Source organism: Nansenia antarctica (genome assembly GCF_963989245.1).
Source record: "Nansenia antarctica genome assembly, chromosome: 7".
NCBI classification, from domain to species: domain Eukaryota; kingdom Metazoa; phylum Chordata; class Actinopteri; order Argentiniformes; family Microstomatidae; genus Nansenia; species Nansenia antarctica.
The window spans coordinates 59,281,530-59,294,267 of NC_137677.1; the positions used below are offsets into that span (position 1 = coordinate 59,281,530).

At 42.6% G+C, this 12,738-nt stretch overlaps 1 protein-coding gene across 2 annotated transcripts; it reads right to left on the reverse strand.

Moving 5' to 3' along the window:
* Nucleotides 1-116: 116 nt before the first annotated feature.
* On the reverse strand, nt 117-10,275 carry ubxn4 (UBX domain protein 4). Of its 2 annotated transcripts, XR_013937533.1 has the most exons (14): nt 10,142-10,275; nt 8,973-9,075; nt 8,601-8,629; nt 8,355-8,473; nt 8,021-8,207; nt 5,687-5,819; nt 5,265-5,319; nt 4,382-4,546; nt 4,054-4,181; nt 3,837-3,939; nt 3,415-3,546; nt 2,852-3,078; nt 1,748-2,220; nt 117-1,253 (listed from the first exon to the last, which is right to left on the reverse strand). XR_013937533.1 is itself a non-coding variant. In XM_080535463.1 (13 exons), the coding sequence occupies exons 1-13, from the start codon at nt 10,221-10,223 to the stop codon at nt 2,082-2,084; spliced, it is 1,602 nt and encodes a 533-aa protein (XP_080391589.1). In that variant the 5' UTR covers nt 10,224-10,275; the 3' UTR covers nt 117-2,081. The 2 variants fall into 2 exon arrangements, 1 of the variants encoding a protein (XP_080391589.1); XM_080535463.1 differs by having other exon boundaries at nt 117-2,220.
* Nucleotides 10,276-12,738: the final 2,463 nt, after the last annotated feature.

The following is a 12,738-nucleotide window of genomic DNA, read 5'->3' on the forward strand; positions in this document are numbered from 1 at the left end:
AGCCGGGAATACAGAATGCCATTGATAATTAAGCTTAATTTCCCCTCAGGTTTGTCCTCTAGTTCTGAAGACCCTTTCTAAACAGAAGGAGATTCCTCAAGTTCACAGAGCCAGTCAAAACCTTGTTTATTGAAAAACATGTCATTTTATTCCCATTCGTTGTTCAATGAGGGTGGTACAGTGGTTTTCCATGTTCAACTAGTAGAAACACATTCTACTGCCGAAGCAGTCTATATGCCAAGGGGGCCAAAGCCTTGGTATAAAACTCAGAGCTACAAACGTTCCCAGCAACCACCAAAGGCCCTCATACATCTTCATTAAACAGCTTTTAGTCATCTGGATTACAGTTAAATAAAACATAAGCACTTCTTCTCGTAGCTGACAAAGGTATCGTTTCGATGACCTCTTTACTTCCCGTCCTTCTACGTACATACAGACATTTTCATACAGAGTGTTTAAAGGTCACCCTGTAGTCTATTAACAGGCTGAATCAAGTAGTCTCGACACAAAAGGGAACTTGTGGATCTCTGTCCAAGCCCACGGAAGGTTATCTTGATTATATCTACCCATGCAGGGGAGGAGCAGAGTTCAGGCTTGGACGAGAGGGAGAGAAAGAGAAAAACAAAAAAACATAGCCCTAAAAATCTGCATAATCCTCCGTAAGACTGACTGACGCCCACTCCACAAGCTCAAACCAGATCAGAGAGAGAAAGATAGAGGAAAAAGAGAGAGAGTGAGAGAGAGAAAGGCCCAATCCCATTACACCCCTTGCCCCTACAATTTAGCCCTACCCCTCCGTTTCTTGTTAGGATAAAGGGGTAGGCCGAAGTGGTAGGGCTACATGGCCCTCCAAACAGAGTTTTTCAGAGGCACACTCCAAACCGAGTGTTATGCGAAATCTCCCAGAATGCCTTTCGCATCATCGGCAAGAGAGTGGGGAACACACACGCAACAGGAAAACCACAAATGTAATTATTTTCTTCTTAATAAAGATTTTAAAATGATGTTCCAACCATCGTATTATCTTAGTTTAAAGTAATTTCTATGTATTATAGAACTTTTCTTTATAACAAGCATAACACAAATTTGCTAGTATGCTGATGTCTCGTTACAACTTTGTTTGAAAGCTGCTTTGTGCATGACAGTCCCGCATTTTGATATATTTGTTGCATTTGTTGCATTTACCCCCTTTGATGGAATATGACGCCCAAAATTTAAGTCCAGCAGCAAAGTTGTTGCACTTGTTACCTCTCCTCTAATTAGGGATGCTCCGATTTATCGGCCACCGATTTAAATCGGCCGATTTCACTCCAAATGACTCGATCGGTGATCGGCAAAAATGGCCGATCGCAAAAAACGATCTTTTTTTTTTTTTTTTCTTCTTTTTTTTTTTTCCCCCTGGGGAAGACAGATAACTGAACAGAAAACATAGGAGGACGTAACAGTATGTAAACCATGAAGGCCACGTTTATGATGTCTTTTATACAGCCATATCGACTGACTTGGGCTTCAGGCCCTAACTGGGTGATGGGCCAGACTTTTACTATGCCATAAAAATGGGTCTGCGTTTGCTTGGTGCCTAATGGATCAAAACTTTTGTCTAAAAAGCAAAAAATATGTAGGCTATCCAGTCAGTAGGCCTACAAATATGTATTTTTAAAAAAATCGGTATCGGTATCGGTTGATCTTGAGGAAAAAAATCGGTGATCGGTATCGGCCCCAAAAATCCAGATCGGAGCATCCCTACCTCTAATAACAGTGCAGACTGGCAGGGTAGAAGCACGGGTTGCTAGCCTACAGAGCACCGCTATTTTGTCACGAAATGGCCTGGTAATGAAACACTTTTTTTTTTATTCTATGACTTATAAGTTGTGAACGAATTGCGAGCGTCCATGCTTTTCTCTGATACTACTGATGACGCATAAGGGTCTTGAAGGGTTGTCCCATTTCATAGGGGAAGATTTAAATCACTATCCCTTGTAACTCTGTTTCGAGGGGCAAGTCGAAAAGCGAGGGGCACTCGAAAAAGAGGGGTAGGGGTAAAAATAAGAAATGGGATTGGGCCAGAAACAGTTATTGCACTACATCTGCTGAGTAGAGTTTCCATTCCAGGTGTTATTCTCATCCTCACTGTCCTCCTGGGTTCGTAGCCGGTGGATTTTACCGTCTTTTTTGAAGTCCTCTGGTCGCTTCTCCAGTGTGCGTTTGCGAAGGGAGTCTCTGCGAAGAGAGTGGCATTTGAGAAACAAGATTAGCTAGACTTGCTGAGGTGCTCTGTGGCTCAGTTGGTAGAGCATGGTGCAAGCACCGCTAACATCTGGGCACCTCTACCTCAGCAGCGCGTGTGCGTTCATTTCAGAGCCCATGTTAACAGGTCCTGAAATGATGAAATGAAACGCACACGCGCTGCTGAGGTAGAGGTATCCGCTGGCCCAGGCTTTAGGTTGGGGGTTCGATTCCAGCTGGGACCATATATACTGAAAAATGCATCACTGCAATGTAAGTCACTTTGGATAAAAGCGTCAGCAAAATGGCATATATTATATTATTATTATTATTATTATTATAGACTGATTCACAATATAACTATGGGCCGGTTTCACAGACAAGGCTTAAACCCAATTCTAGACTAAAAAGCATCTTCAATGGAGATTTTACATTGAAAGTGTGATTTAGTCCAGGACTAGGCTGTGAAACCATCCCCAAGTCTATCACAGCAATTGAGAAAAGGGCTATTACTTCTGTTCCAAGTCATTCATCTACCATACAACAATCTTAGCGACTACTAATAATAGTTGGAATGGTCCAACAAGTAGGACGCTGGTACAGGTCGACCATGTGACCTCCTCACTTCTTTGGTTCACCAGACGAGGAGGCTGAGCCAGAGGCTGAGGCGGTGTTGGGCCGCTGGGCGGGGCCCACTCTGGGGCCTGCTCCTGCTGTGGGAGGGGCGGTAGCTAGGAAGAAGCCACTCAGGAACCTCCACACAGCCAGCAGGGGGTAGAGGATGGAGCCTAGCATGGCCCAGATCCCTCCCCCCGCGGAGGACTGGATCACTGTGTTGGGCCGTCCTGTTTGCTGTAGGGGGGCACACAAAACAAACGGGATCAACACCACTGCAGGCTTCACAGAGGGACAACACAACCATTGGGGAAAGTCCCGAAACACAACAGGCCATTGGATGTAAGATAAAGGGACTGTTCGCAACAGAAGCTTGTAGAGCCAGTGAATCTAAACAGCCTGCACCTGTGCAGTACACAACAGTATATGCTAAATGCCCAAAATGTAAATGTAAAGTATATGGTACAGCCTCATTGTCTCAAACGACTAATACTACAATGTGAGTTATGGCAGCTAGGTGTCTGGCTACAGTTGAACAGTTACTGTGGAAGTCTCCAGAAGGGTCTGACTCACAGGCAGCAGTACTATAGAGGCACTAGGGGCTAAATCCAGCTCCAGCAGGGTCTTATCCAGGTCCGCATTCGTGAACTCCCGACGAGGGAACATGGTCGCCAGGGCAAACTTTCCGTACCGGTTCCCCACTTCCTGAAAATCGAAAATCCACACAACTCAGGGCACATGCACAGGGCCAGACACCAAGTTATACCAAAGAAAGGATGAACACTGATTTCTCTACCAATAAATACCATCTTACATTGACACTTGATCTATATAATGAAAATCCAGCACTTTAAATGGAAAAAAGTGAGAGCTAAATAAGATCTAATGTGATGCTATTGTACTCGGGGACCAATAAAGTACCTATCTATCTATCGAAAATGTGTTGACTTACGGTCAGGGTTTCAGCTGGTCTGTGTTATCTCCGAGGTACTGACCTGAACAGCAAACTGCCGCGCCTCCTGCAGTCTGGTCTCTGACGGGAACTGGTTTGTGAAGAAGGAACCGTCAGGGAGGCGGAACTGTATTCTGGCTATGGCGCTGGATGGGAGAACACACACAGGTGAGAACAAGATGAGACTGCATTAGCAAGCGGTATTACATTGATCTTATTAAGGAGTTTCGACCCCCACCGCTGTGACAGGAACTCCATACCTCCTCTCTCTCCCTGTGGTCTCTTTCCTGGCCTCCATGTCTGCCTGCCTGGCCTGCAGTGCCGCCTGCCTGGCTGCCTCCACCTCCTCGCTGTTCTGGGCATAGCGTGCAGCTCTCTCAGCACGGTCCTGGGGAAACAAACTGGCATCAGAGACCTAATGACTAATTCAACACAGCCTGCAGGATGATATCAAGCCACATTTATAATGTGGCTTCGGCAATATCAGCGAGAGACCTTAACAAACATCAGTGGTGTTACCAACATACCTCTAAACACACAAAATCACTCCGAAATCATACTGTAAGAGGCTGTGAGTGACGTGTTTACCAGGGCGATCTGTGCTTTCACTCTGTCCCTGGCCGCCTTCTCCTCGGCCTTCTCCTTGTTCCTCTCGTCCATGATGCGCTTGGTCTTGTCATCCTCCTGTTTCCTCTTGTAGTCCAGCATTTCCTTTCCTTGCTTCCGCCGGTCGATCTCCTTCTTTACCTCGACCTGAACAGGTCACACGGAGGGACACGAGTCACCACACGCGACATATCTAGAGGCTTTTTGCAGTGCATTGTGTCTCAAAGAAATTAAAAGGTTCGCATCATTCGAATTTACGTGACGAGTTGCATACTACATGTTTATGCCGTGGCGTCATGGTGGGAACAACAGCTTCTATAATATGTTGAACAAACAAACAAAAATACAACAATATAATACACACACACACCGTTTAGCCGACACTTTTATCCAAAGCGACTTACAGTGACAGCGAGTGCATAACATTTCAGTATATATGGTCAGAGCGGGAAACGAACCCCCAACCTGTACCTCTGTGTTGCTTAATGTGTTTCTGTCATATATGTTGCAGAACATGAACCTGCTGCAAACCAGGCCAGGCCAGGCCAGTCTAACTGTAAAACATTTTAACACCTGTAATGTTTCCTGTATAATAATAAATGAAATTAAAACCCAAAGTGTTGTTATGCTCTACCAACTGAGCCACAGAGGACCACATACCTCTTCACCCCCCCCACTCCCCCTCTGTACAGTTCCTCTACTGTTCATAATAAAAAGGAAAATTAAAAAGTAATCCTTGATTTGATATGTTTTGCTTATGATGACTGATGGATAAGATGATTCACTTACTTAGACAAAAGTACTTGTTGTAAGTCACTTGAGATAAAAATGTCAGCTAAATGATGTCATGTAAAATCTTGCTCACCTCGTCCTCGTCCTTCTTCTTGTTGTCCCGTTTCTCCTCCAGTTTCTTTGTTAACCTGGAGAGAGACAGTTTCTTTGTTAACCTGGAGAGAGACAGTGATTAACCTAGAGAGAGACAGTGATTAACCTAGAGAGAGACAGTGATTCACTTTGTTAACCTAGAGAGAGACAGTGATTCACTTTGTTAACCTAGAGAGAGACAGTGATTCACTTTGTTAACCTAGAGAGAGACAGTGATTCACTTTGTTAACCTAGAGAGAGACAGTGATTCACCATTACAGCCCCAGTGTTTCACACAGGATTTAGTTTGGCAGGTGGACCACGTATTTATAAAAAATATAATAATTGTGAGGGGGGGGGGGGGTTAAGCAATTATGAGCATTCATACAGAAATCCCTCCTCTGTGGTGTGTGTTGTTCCTACCTCTCCACCCTGGCGTCGAGGGGCTCTCCAGGCTGAGCGCTGCCTGATGCGTCGTCTGATGATGCGCTCCTGTCCTCACCAGGAGTCAAATAACCAGAGGGCCCGCTTTCCACCGTTGGCCTGGACAGGGATTCTGGGTAGGACGACAGGCAAGATTAGAGCAAACACGATCAAGCATTTAGTCTGCGCAAGACCTTTCACATTAGATTCGATCAGATTCAACTTTATTGTCATTGCAAGTACCAGACAACGAAATGCAGTTCAGCATCTAACCAGAAGTGCAAATAGTGATCTAAAACATGATAGTGATAGGTACAGTATGGCAAAAACAGATATGTACAGGAGAGTATAATAGTAAGCTATGTACAGTTAAGGTAGCTATGTACAGCATGGTCTATACAGATGTATAAATATAGGCTATATCGAAAAGAGGTATGTGCAATGTGCAAGAATATGTTATGTGCAAAGGTAGTAAAGGTATCTGCACCACATCAACATCATCCAATAGCAGGCATAGACAGAACCTGTGTATACAGTAGTGTCATTATTGCCGCAATAACACTGTACAACTCCTCCCCCGGCTGGCTCGATCTGGGTGATCAGAGTCAGGCTGGAGGATGTTAAATCTTACCTACTGTATATAAGGTCCCAAATGTCTATTGGTCTATCTTCATTTTGTATTTTAATCTATTTTTAGTTTAGCCTATTATTTAATTGTCACTTTATTTGGTTATTGTTGTTTTGTGATCTGAGCTGCTGTAACGCCTGCATTTCCCCCCAGGGATCAATAAAGTGCCTATCTCTCTATCTAATTACATGTACATTATAACAGCAGTGTTTCCTCTATATGCATTTATTGGTGGCGGGCCGCCACGAAAGACTTTCCTCCGCCACCAAATGATTCAGACAGTCCACTTTGATTCAGGCTGCGCAGAAAGGCAGCAAGTTATTTTGACCGGAGAACAGAAAAAAAGCATGTGTCCCTGAACGCTCCGTCAATCACTGTGAGTAAACTGACTCTGAAAATGTCCTCACGTCACATTTTACCGTAATACCCTATATGTTGGTTGAAGTGCAACATCTCAGCTTTCAGGGACAGTTGGATTTTTTTCGATAGCACAAACCGTTTAGAAATTACGGTAATTACAATGTCGGGTGCGGATTTGTGCCGGCGGCGGTACATTCGGCGCAGAAGTGGTATCTATACCAATAATTATAATTTTGCTATTTAGCAGACGCTTTTATCCAAAGCGACTTACAATTACGAATTACAGGGACATTCCCCCTGGAGTAACTGAGGGCTAAGTGCCTTACCCAAGGGCACACTAGTAGTGGTGTGGCTTCAGGCGGGATTTGAACTCACAACCTTCCGATCCCAAGTCCAACTCACTATCCACTAGACCACCACTACCCCCAAAATTATTATAAATTATTATTATACCAGATAAATAATAACCATTTGCTTACGTAATTTTCGTTTGTTTACATAGTCTGAAACTACAGATGGTAAGCTTTCAAATGATGCGTCATACATTGAAATCGAAAAAAAAATCAAGACGACACGAGTATTTGAATGTTTGTTTGTATCATGTTTTGCTCAAGAATGGTGACTGCTAAAAACACTGCTAGCGGCTAACGTTTCGTTCTAAAACGAAAGTATTGTAACGTCCCCACTTGGACAGTGGTTGAAATAATGACAGATAGCTTCTCTCATGTAATCTGTGCGTTTAATTGTAAACTATCTCATATACAACTTTCTTAGTTCACCCGAGCTCTCTCTCCCAACGGTCTCAATAACACACACAGCACCCCCCCCCCCCCCCCCCCCCACCTCCACCAATCACAGGGGTGCATTGGCACACAACACAGTAACAGTGCGAACATGAACATGAACTCAAGCATTAATGAACATTAATGAACAGGGTTGTTCTATCTAATTTATTATGTTTGTGTTATACTAATAAATGTAGATCCACACAGGTATACAAACTGAGCTCCGTTTACTGTCAAGTGCCATTCATTCTGACAACACACACACACAGTCGTAAAGCTCTAACAGAACGTGACGTCGTAAAGTGCAACAAAGTGCTGCAATGACATACTGTCGTACATAACAATATTGGTATTTGATCACCTTCTATATAAAATCACCTGCTCGGCTTTAATGACTTAACCGCTATTTAAGAAATTATATTTGTTTTCGCGTGCACGCGTTTAAAAGACGACCACTCCGCCACTAATGTGAAAAATCCTGGAGGAAACACTGAACAGATCATATTAAAGTGACTTAGAACAGGTGTCATTGGTCAGGCACAAAACATTGCGATCACACACCTTTAGATGTGGCTGGGGCTGGCACTGCTGTAACGTCTGTGGCTGCTGGTAGTGTCTGGGTGGACTGGGTCTCCTCTGGAAGCTGTGCCGGGGCTGGGGCTGGCTCTGTGGCTGGGGGGCAAACCTCCATAGGAGCCCCTGCATCAGGTGGGGCCACGCCCACACTACTTTTCTGCTCAGCGTGCATCTGTTAGACAAAAGAGATGTTGTGAGACAAAGTATTCACGTGGCATCCATGGTAGCCTATATCTGTTTGCTAGATCTCAGTACCATTGTGGTCAATGTGTTATGTTTGTTTGTTATTTGTTGACTTAGTACTGGTGTCATAAAGTACTTGTTTGACTTTGTCGATTCTTTTCATGAGCTCTTCTGCAGAGGCGCTCCCGGCAACGACCTCCAGGGGAAGACCATTCTCGCCGATGAAGAAACTGGACGGGACGCACACGACAGGATCTTTTTCACAGTAAAGTTAAGGACAACACACAGGCGAAAAAAAGACAACACTACAGCCATAGTTACTCGTTAATCTGACGAATAACCAACACCAACAGTCATAAACTCATTTGGAGAAAAAGGATACAAATCTGGGAGAACTGAACGCATGTCTCACTGCAAAAAAAGAGAAAATATAAATAACAGAAATTATTATTTGATCTCAAATCAAATCAAATTGTATTTGTCACGTAGGGTTGCTTTGGGATTTTGCTCCTACAATGTAATATAGCCTAGCAATAGTAAAACAGGGACAGTAGTAGTGCAAAAGGGTGTAGTGCAGCCAAGTAGCACTACAATGATGACTGTAATAACAACAATAGTAATAGCACAATGACATGTCAAGTGTAAGTAGCAGGGGCAGGCGGGTCAATTGAGCAGTCATGTCTTCGGGTATCTCTTTACACAAGTAACACAACCATCCTGTTATACAGTAACAGTCAAGAGTTAAAAGGCGTACCTTTTCGCATCCACCTTGATGGCTACAAGACAGTTATGTGAGGCCTCAGCGACTCTGTCGTCCTCCCAACTGGACATCATCTGGGTGGACAGCTCATCGTCGCCTACGGGGGTAAATAAATATGTCAGAAGTCACTCTGACTCAACATGTCCCACACTGCCCACACGACTCTTTTACGGTGACAGCCTGTCTGCGTACATGTTTTCCCCTTTTTTTCCACACAATCACGTATTCACGAATCATGTCAAACAGCGAGATCTACTACGAACAACAACAGGCAGTGTGTCTCTAAGCTAGTAGCTAGTAAGGTAAACAAACTGGTCAGCCTGGAAAAATGTCGAGTTCACTGACTTGGTGCGCAGTGTTCATATAAGAAGCAGAAGCTTTGAATGCACTGTCTGTCCTGTGTTTGCATTTGCATTTGTTTTTGTTCATGTATACATGTGAAAAAAGCATAAATGCACCTACTGTAATGCCAAAACAAATTCCTATGTGTCAAGCATAATCGTGAGCTTAGAATTATAAGGTTCTATCTCCGTTTAGGGTAGTTCAGAGATATTGAGCGTCAAAGTTTTTACATTCCATTATTATGTTTTGTGAGATGGAACCTTTGTATTTTATGAATTACTAACTCAAAAATGTCAACATGTAAAAAAATAACACCACACAGGCATTAATAAACACCTAATCATGGATCAGATCTGATTATGTAAAAAACTCAATTTTGACAAAAATTGAGATAGAACCTTATAATTCTAACGTCACGATGTGTCAAGCATAATGGCAATAACCGTTATCTGAATCTGAATCTGAATCTGAATCGAAGAATCGAAAGTGATTGACAGCTTTGGTTCGTTGTAGCTAGCACTAGCAATAGTATAGCAATGCTATCTCTGACAGCTGTCAATCATTCTCGTCTTAACCCCAAGCTTTCCATTATTTCGTGTTGACATTCCTCAATTCCTCAACAGTTGACAATGACAGAGGGCTCGTTTGTTTGTTCTCCCGACATTCGCTTCTTTAGCCAAAGCTAGCGTCATTAGCTTAGGCCCCTCTCTACCCGTCTAGGAATCATTCAACTGGTTAGCTTGGCTATGCTAAGCTAATGTTTGCTAGACATTCTTCTCCGCTTTTCTGAGAGAACATTTCTTAATCTTTTAAAAGATTACCTGTAATAACGACGACGAATATGGAGCTCTGTTGTTTGGCGGCGGCGATGGCAGCGGGAATAGAGCCCTCAAACCAAAGCATTTTAACGAAATGTTGTTTGTCTGTTTCTGTTGTAATGTTTGTCCAGTCACATCTATCCCTAAAAGTACCTAGAACCTTCAATCTCACCACGGAACTAAAAAGGTGACCAATGGGAAATGTAGTTCCTTTCTTATCCCGAGCGCTTGGTTTGTAGTCCTCAAGTGATAGGCTAAAACATTACAATCTCACCACGGAACTAAAAGGTGACCGAAGGGAAATGTAGTTCTTTTCTATCCACGAGCGCTTGGTTTGTAGTTCTCTCAAGTGATAGGCTAAAACATTATGTTGATTTTTTTTTGTGAGGCAAGATGTCGTAATAAGATAAATTGCAAAACTACGACACACGCATTTTATTCTAACAGGCAAGGGAAATTATGAGGATTAATGATTTAGCCATAGGCAACCCGAGAACAATTTCTATATGTTCTTCTGGTGAGAAAAAAAACAATGTGCCACAAAGACAGGTCATTGATCAGCCCCCAGAACACAATTTCACAAAATAATAAAATATTGATATATTTGATATTTGATTCCTACCAATATGGTTCAAATTGTGAAAATAAAATCACTCGCTCACAGTCGCATAGCCCCTTGTCGGCTTTGACACCTTGCGCGAACTGTCTCGTGTGATGTCAACGAGTCACCTGATGAGGGCGCTGTGGTACTGACGAAATAGTTTGTACCCTTAATAACCTGATTAATAAGGTCCTCTGCAGCACCAATGGGGTGTGGTAGCGGCAAACAGAGATTTAGGATATGAATCATGAATAGACAATTGCGTTAGATTAGCAAGGTCATAGATCGGTCTCCATGACATTACTTTTATCATCCGTAGCCTCAAGGGTTTGTAAACTGCCTACCTATAAGTGACCCCCGCTGTAAATTGTTTGATTATGAATGCATAAATGTCTCTTCAGGTCAACCATCCCAGTGTATTAGTATTCCCGCAATTGTTTAAAACATTCTATATTATCATATTACTCAGTGTGAGTATCATAACACATGTGTACCAGTTCAACAGTGTAACTAACACGGGTACAGTACCAGGTCAATATTCATTTCATTGTGTTTATTGATTTACTAAATAAATAACGTACAGTATGGATCCAAGCACTTTGATGTTGCAACACTGCAACCTAGAAGCTCTGCATGCATAGTGAAATACATAGAGCACCGTGCACACATTGCCCTTATTGCTGAGATCAACATGATTGAAATAGCTTGAGTCTGATGCCATGTGGTGTCTTCAGGCTACATGTTAACTGTCCCTCCTAAGACCACTTTATTACTGTAAATATATATATATATTTAATGACATATATATATATATTTAATATATATATTAATTCTTACGATGACTAATGGATAGATGATTCACTTACTTAGACAAACATATTTGTAGCTATAATATGCCACAAATGTAAATGTAAATGTAATGTGGATTGAATATTGCTTCTTTGACACACACTGTACTGTGTGGTAGGATAGAAGGCAATGTCTGGGACAATACAGCCGTGAAGATTAGATGCAATAAACTGGTCCTTATTGTTTGTGTCAATCATTCCCATCTGAGAGACTGCTCATTCATTGTCAAAATGACTAAATAATTCAACTCAATCTAACTGTTCTTCGTTGGAGAGGTCCCCAGATAGACCTACCCGTTTTTGTACCACCCTAGGCACCAGACAACCAAACAAACTAATCCTGAAAATCAGCTATGTATTGTATTTTGTGCTATATTGTGCTTTATTGTGTTTTTTGTTTGTTTTGCTTGCAGGTAAGAATGTCAGTGTGTTATGAACTCCCCTGTATACCAGTACACATAACAATACACTGAAATCTTCTTCTAAGACCACCATATATACTATATACCAGTCTAAATCAATGTTTTCATGGCTCCATGTCCTACCTTGACTATTGCTTTAATTTGACAAACCTGCCCTATAGACGGTTTCATCCATGGACACAGATTACACCTTGTCGTGGACTAAATAACATTGTCAACAGAACATCTCCATTGAAGATCCATTTTAGGCTAGGACTAGACTTGATGTGTGTCAGGGCAACCTGTCCCCTGTGTCTGTGTCTTGTTGGGCTAGTTTCCTGGACACAGATTAACACAAACCTCAAATCTCAGTTTCACCGGAGAGTCTCCATTGAAGATGCTGGTCTAGTATTAGGTTTGATTTGTGTCTGTAGAACACAGGAGAACCTGCTGGATGAATGCTCTCCACTACCTGAGTTTAACAGCAGGAATCCAACCAAACTGTCAAGGCCATTATGATGCTGGCCATACACACACGCTGTCTAATATAACTCTCTCGACCATGACCTCATTTGAACTTTGACCTCCTGTGCGAGTGAGTCATAGGACAGTGCAGAAGGAGAAGCCCTGACAAGCTGTCGTCCTTCCTGACAAGTTGTTTTATAGGCCATGTGTGTCTATGAAGGATATGACCAATACTTATTATATTATCATTGTAGAGGACAGTGAGCACTATGAGCATCTGTGACA

Coding starts and splice junctions, on each gene's coding strand:
- ubxn4 (XM_080535463.1), bottom strand. CDS start 10,223: ATGCTTTGGTTTGAGGGCTCTATTCCCGCTGCCATCGCCGCCGCCAAA. Junction 5,320..5,686: donor CTCGACGCCAGGGTGGAGAG/GTAGGAACAACA, acceptor GTCTCTCTCCAG/GTTAACAAAGAAACTGGAGG. Junction 2,221..2,851: donor TCGTCTGGTGAACCAAAGAA/GTGAGGAGGTCA, acceptor CTCTCTTCGCAG/AGACTCCCTTCGCAAACGCA.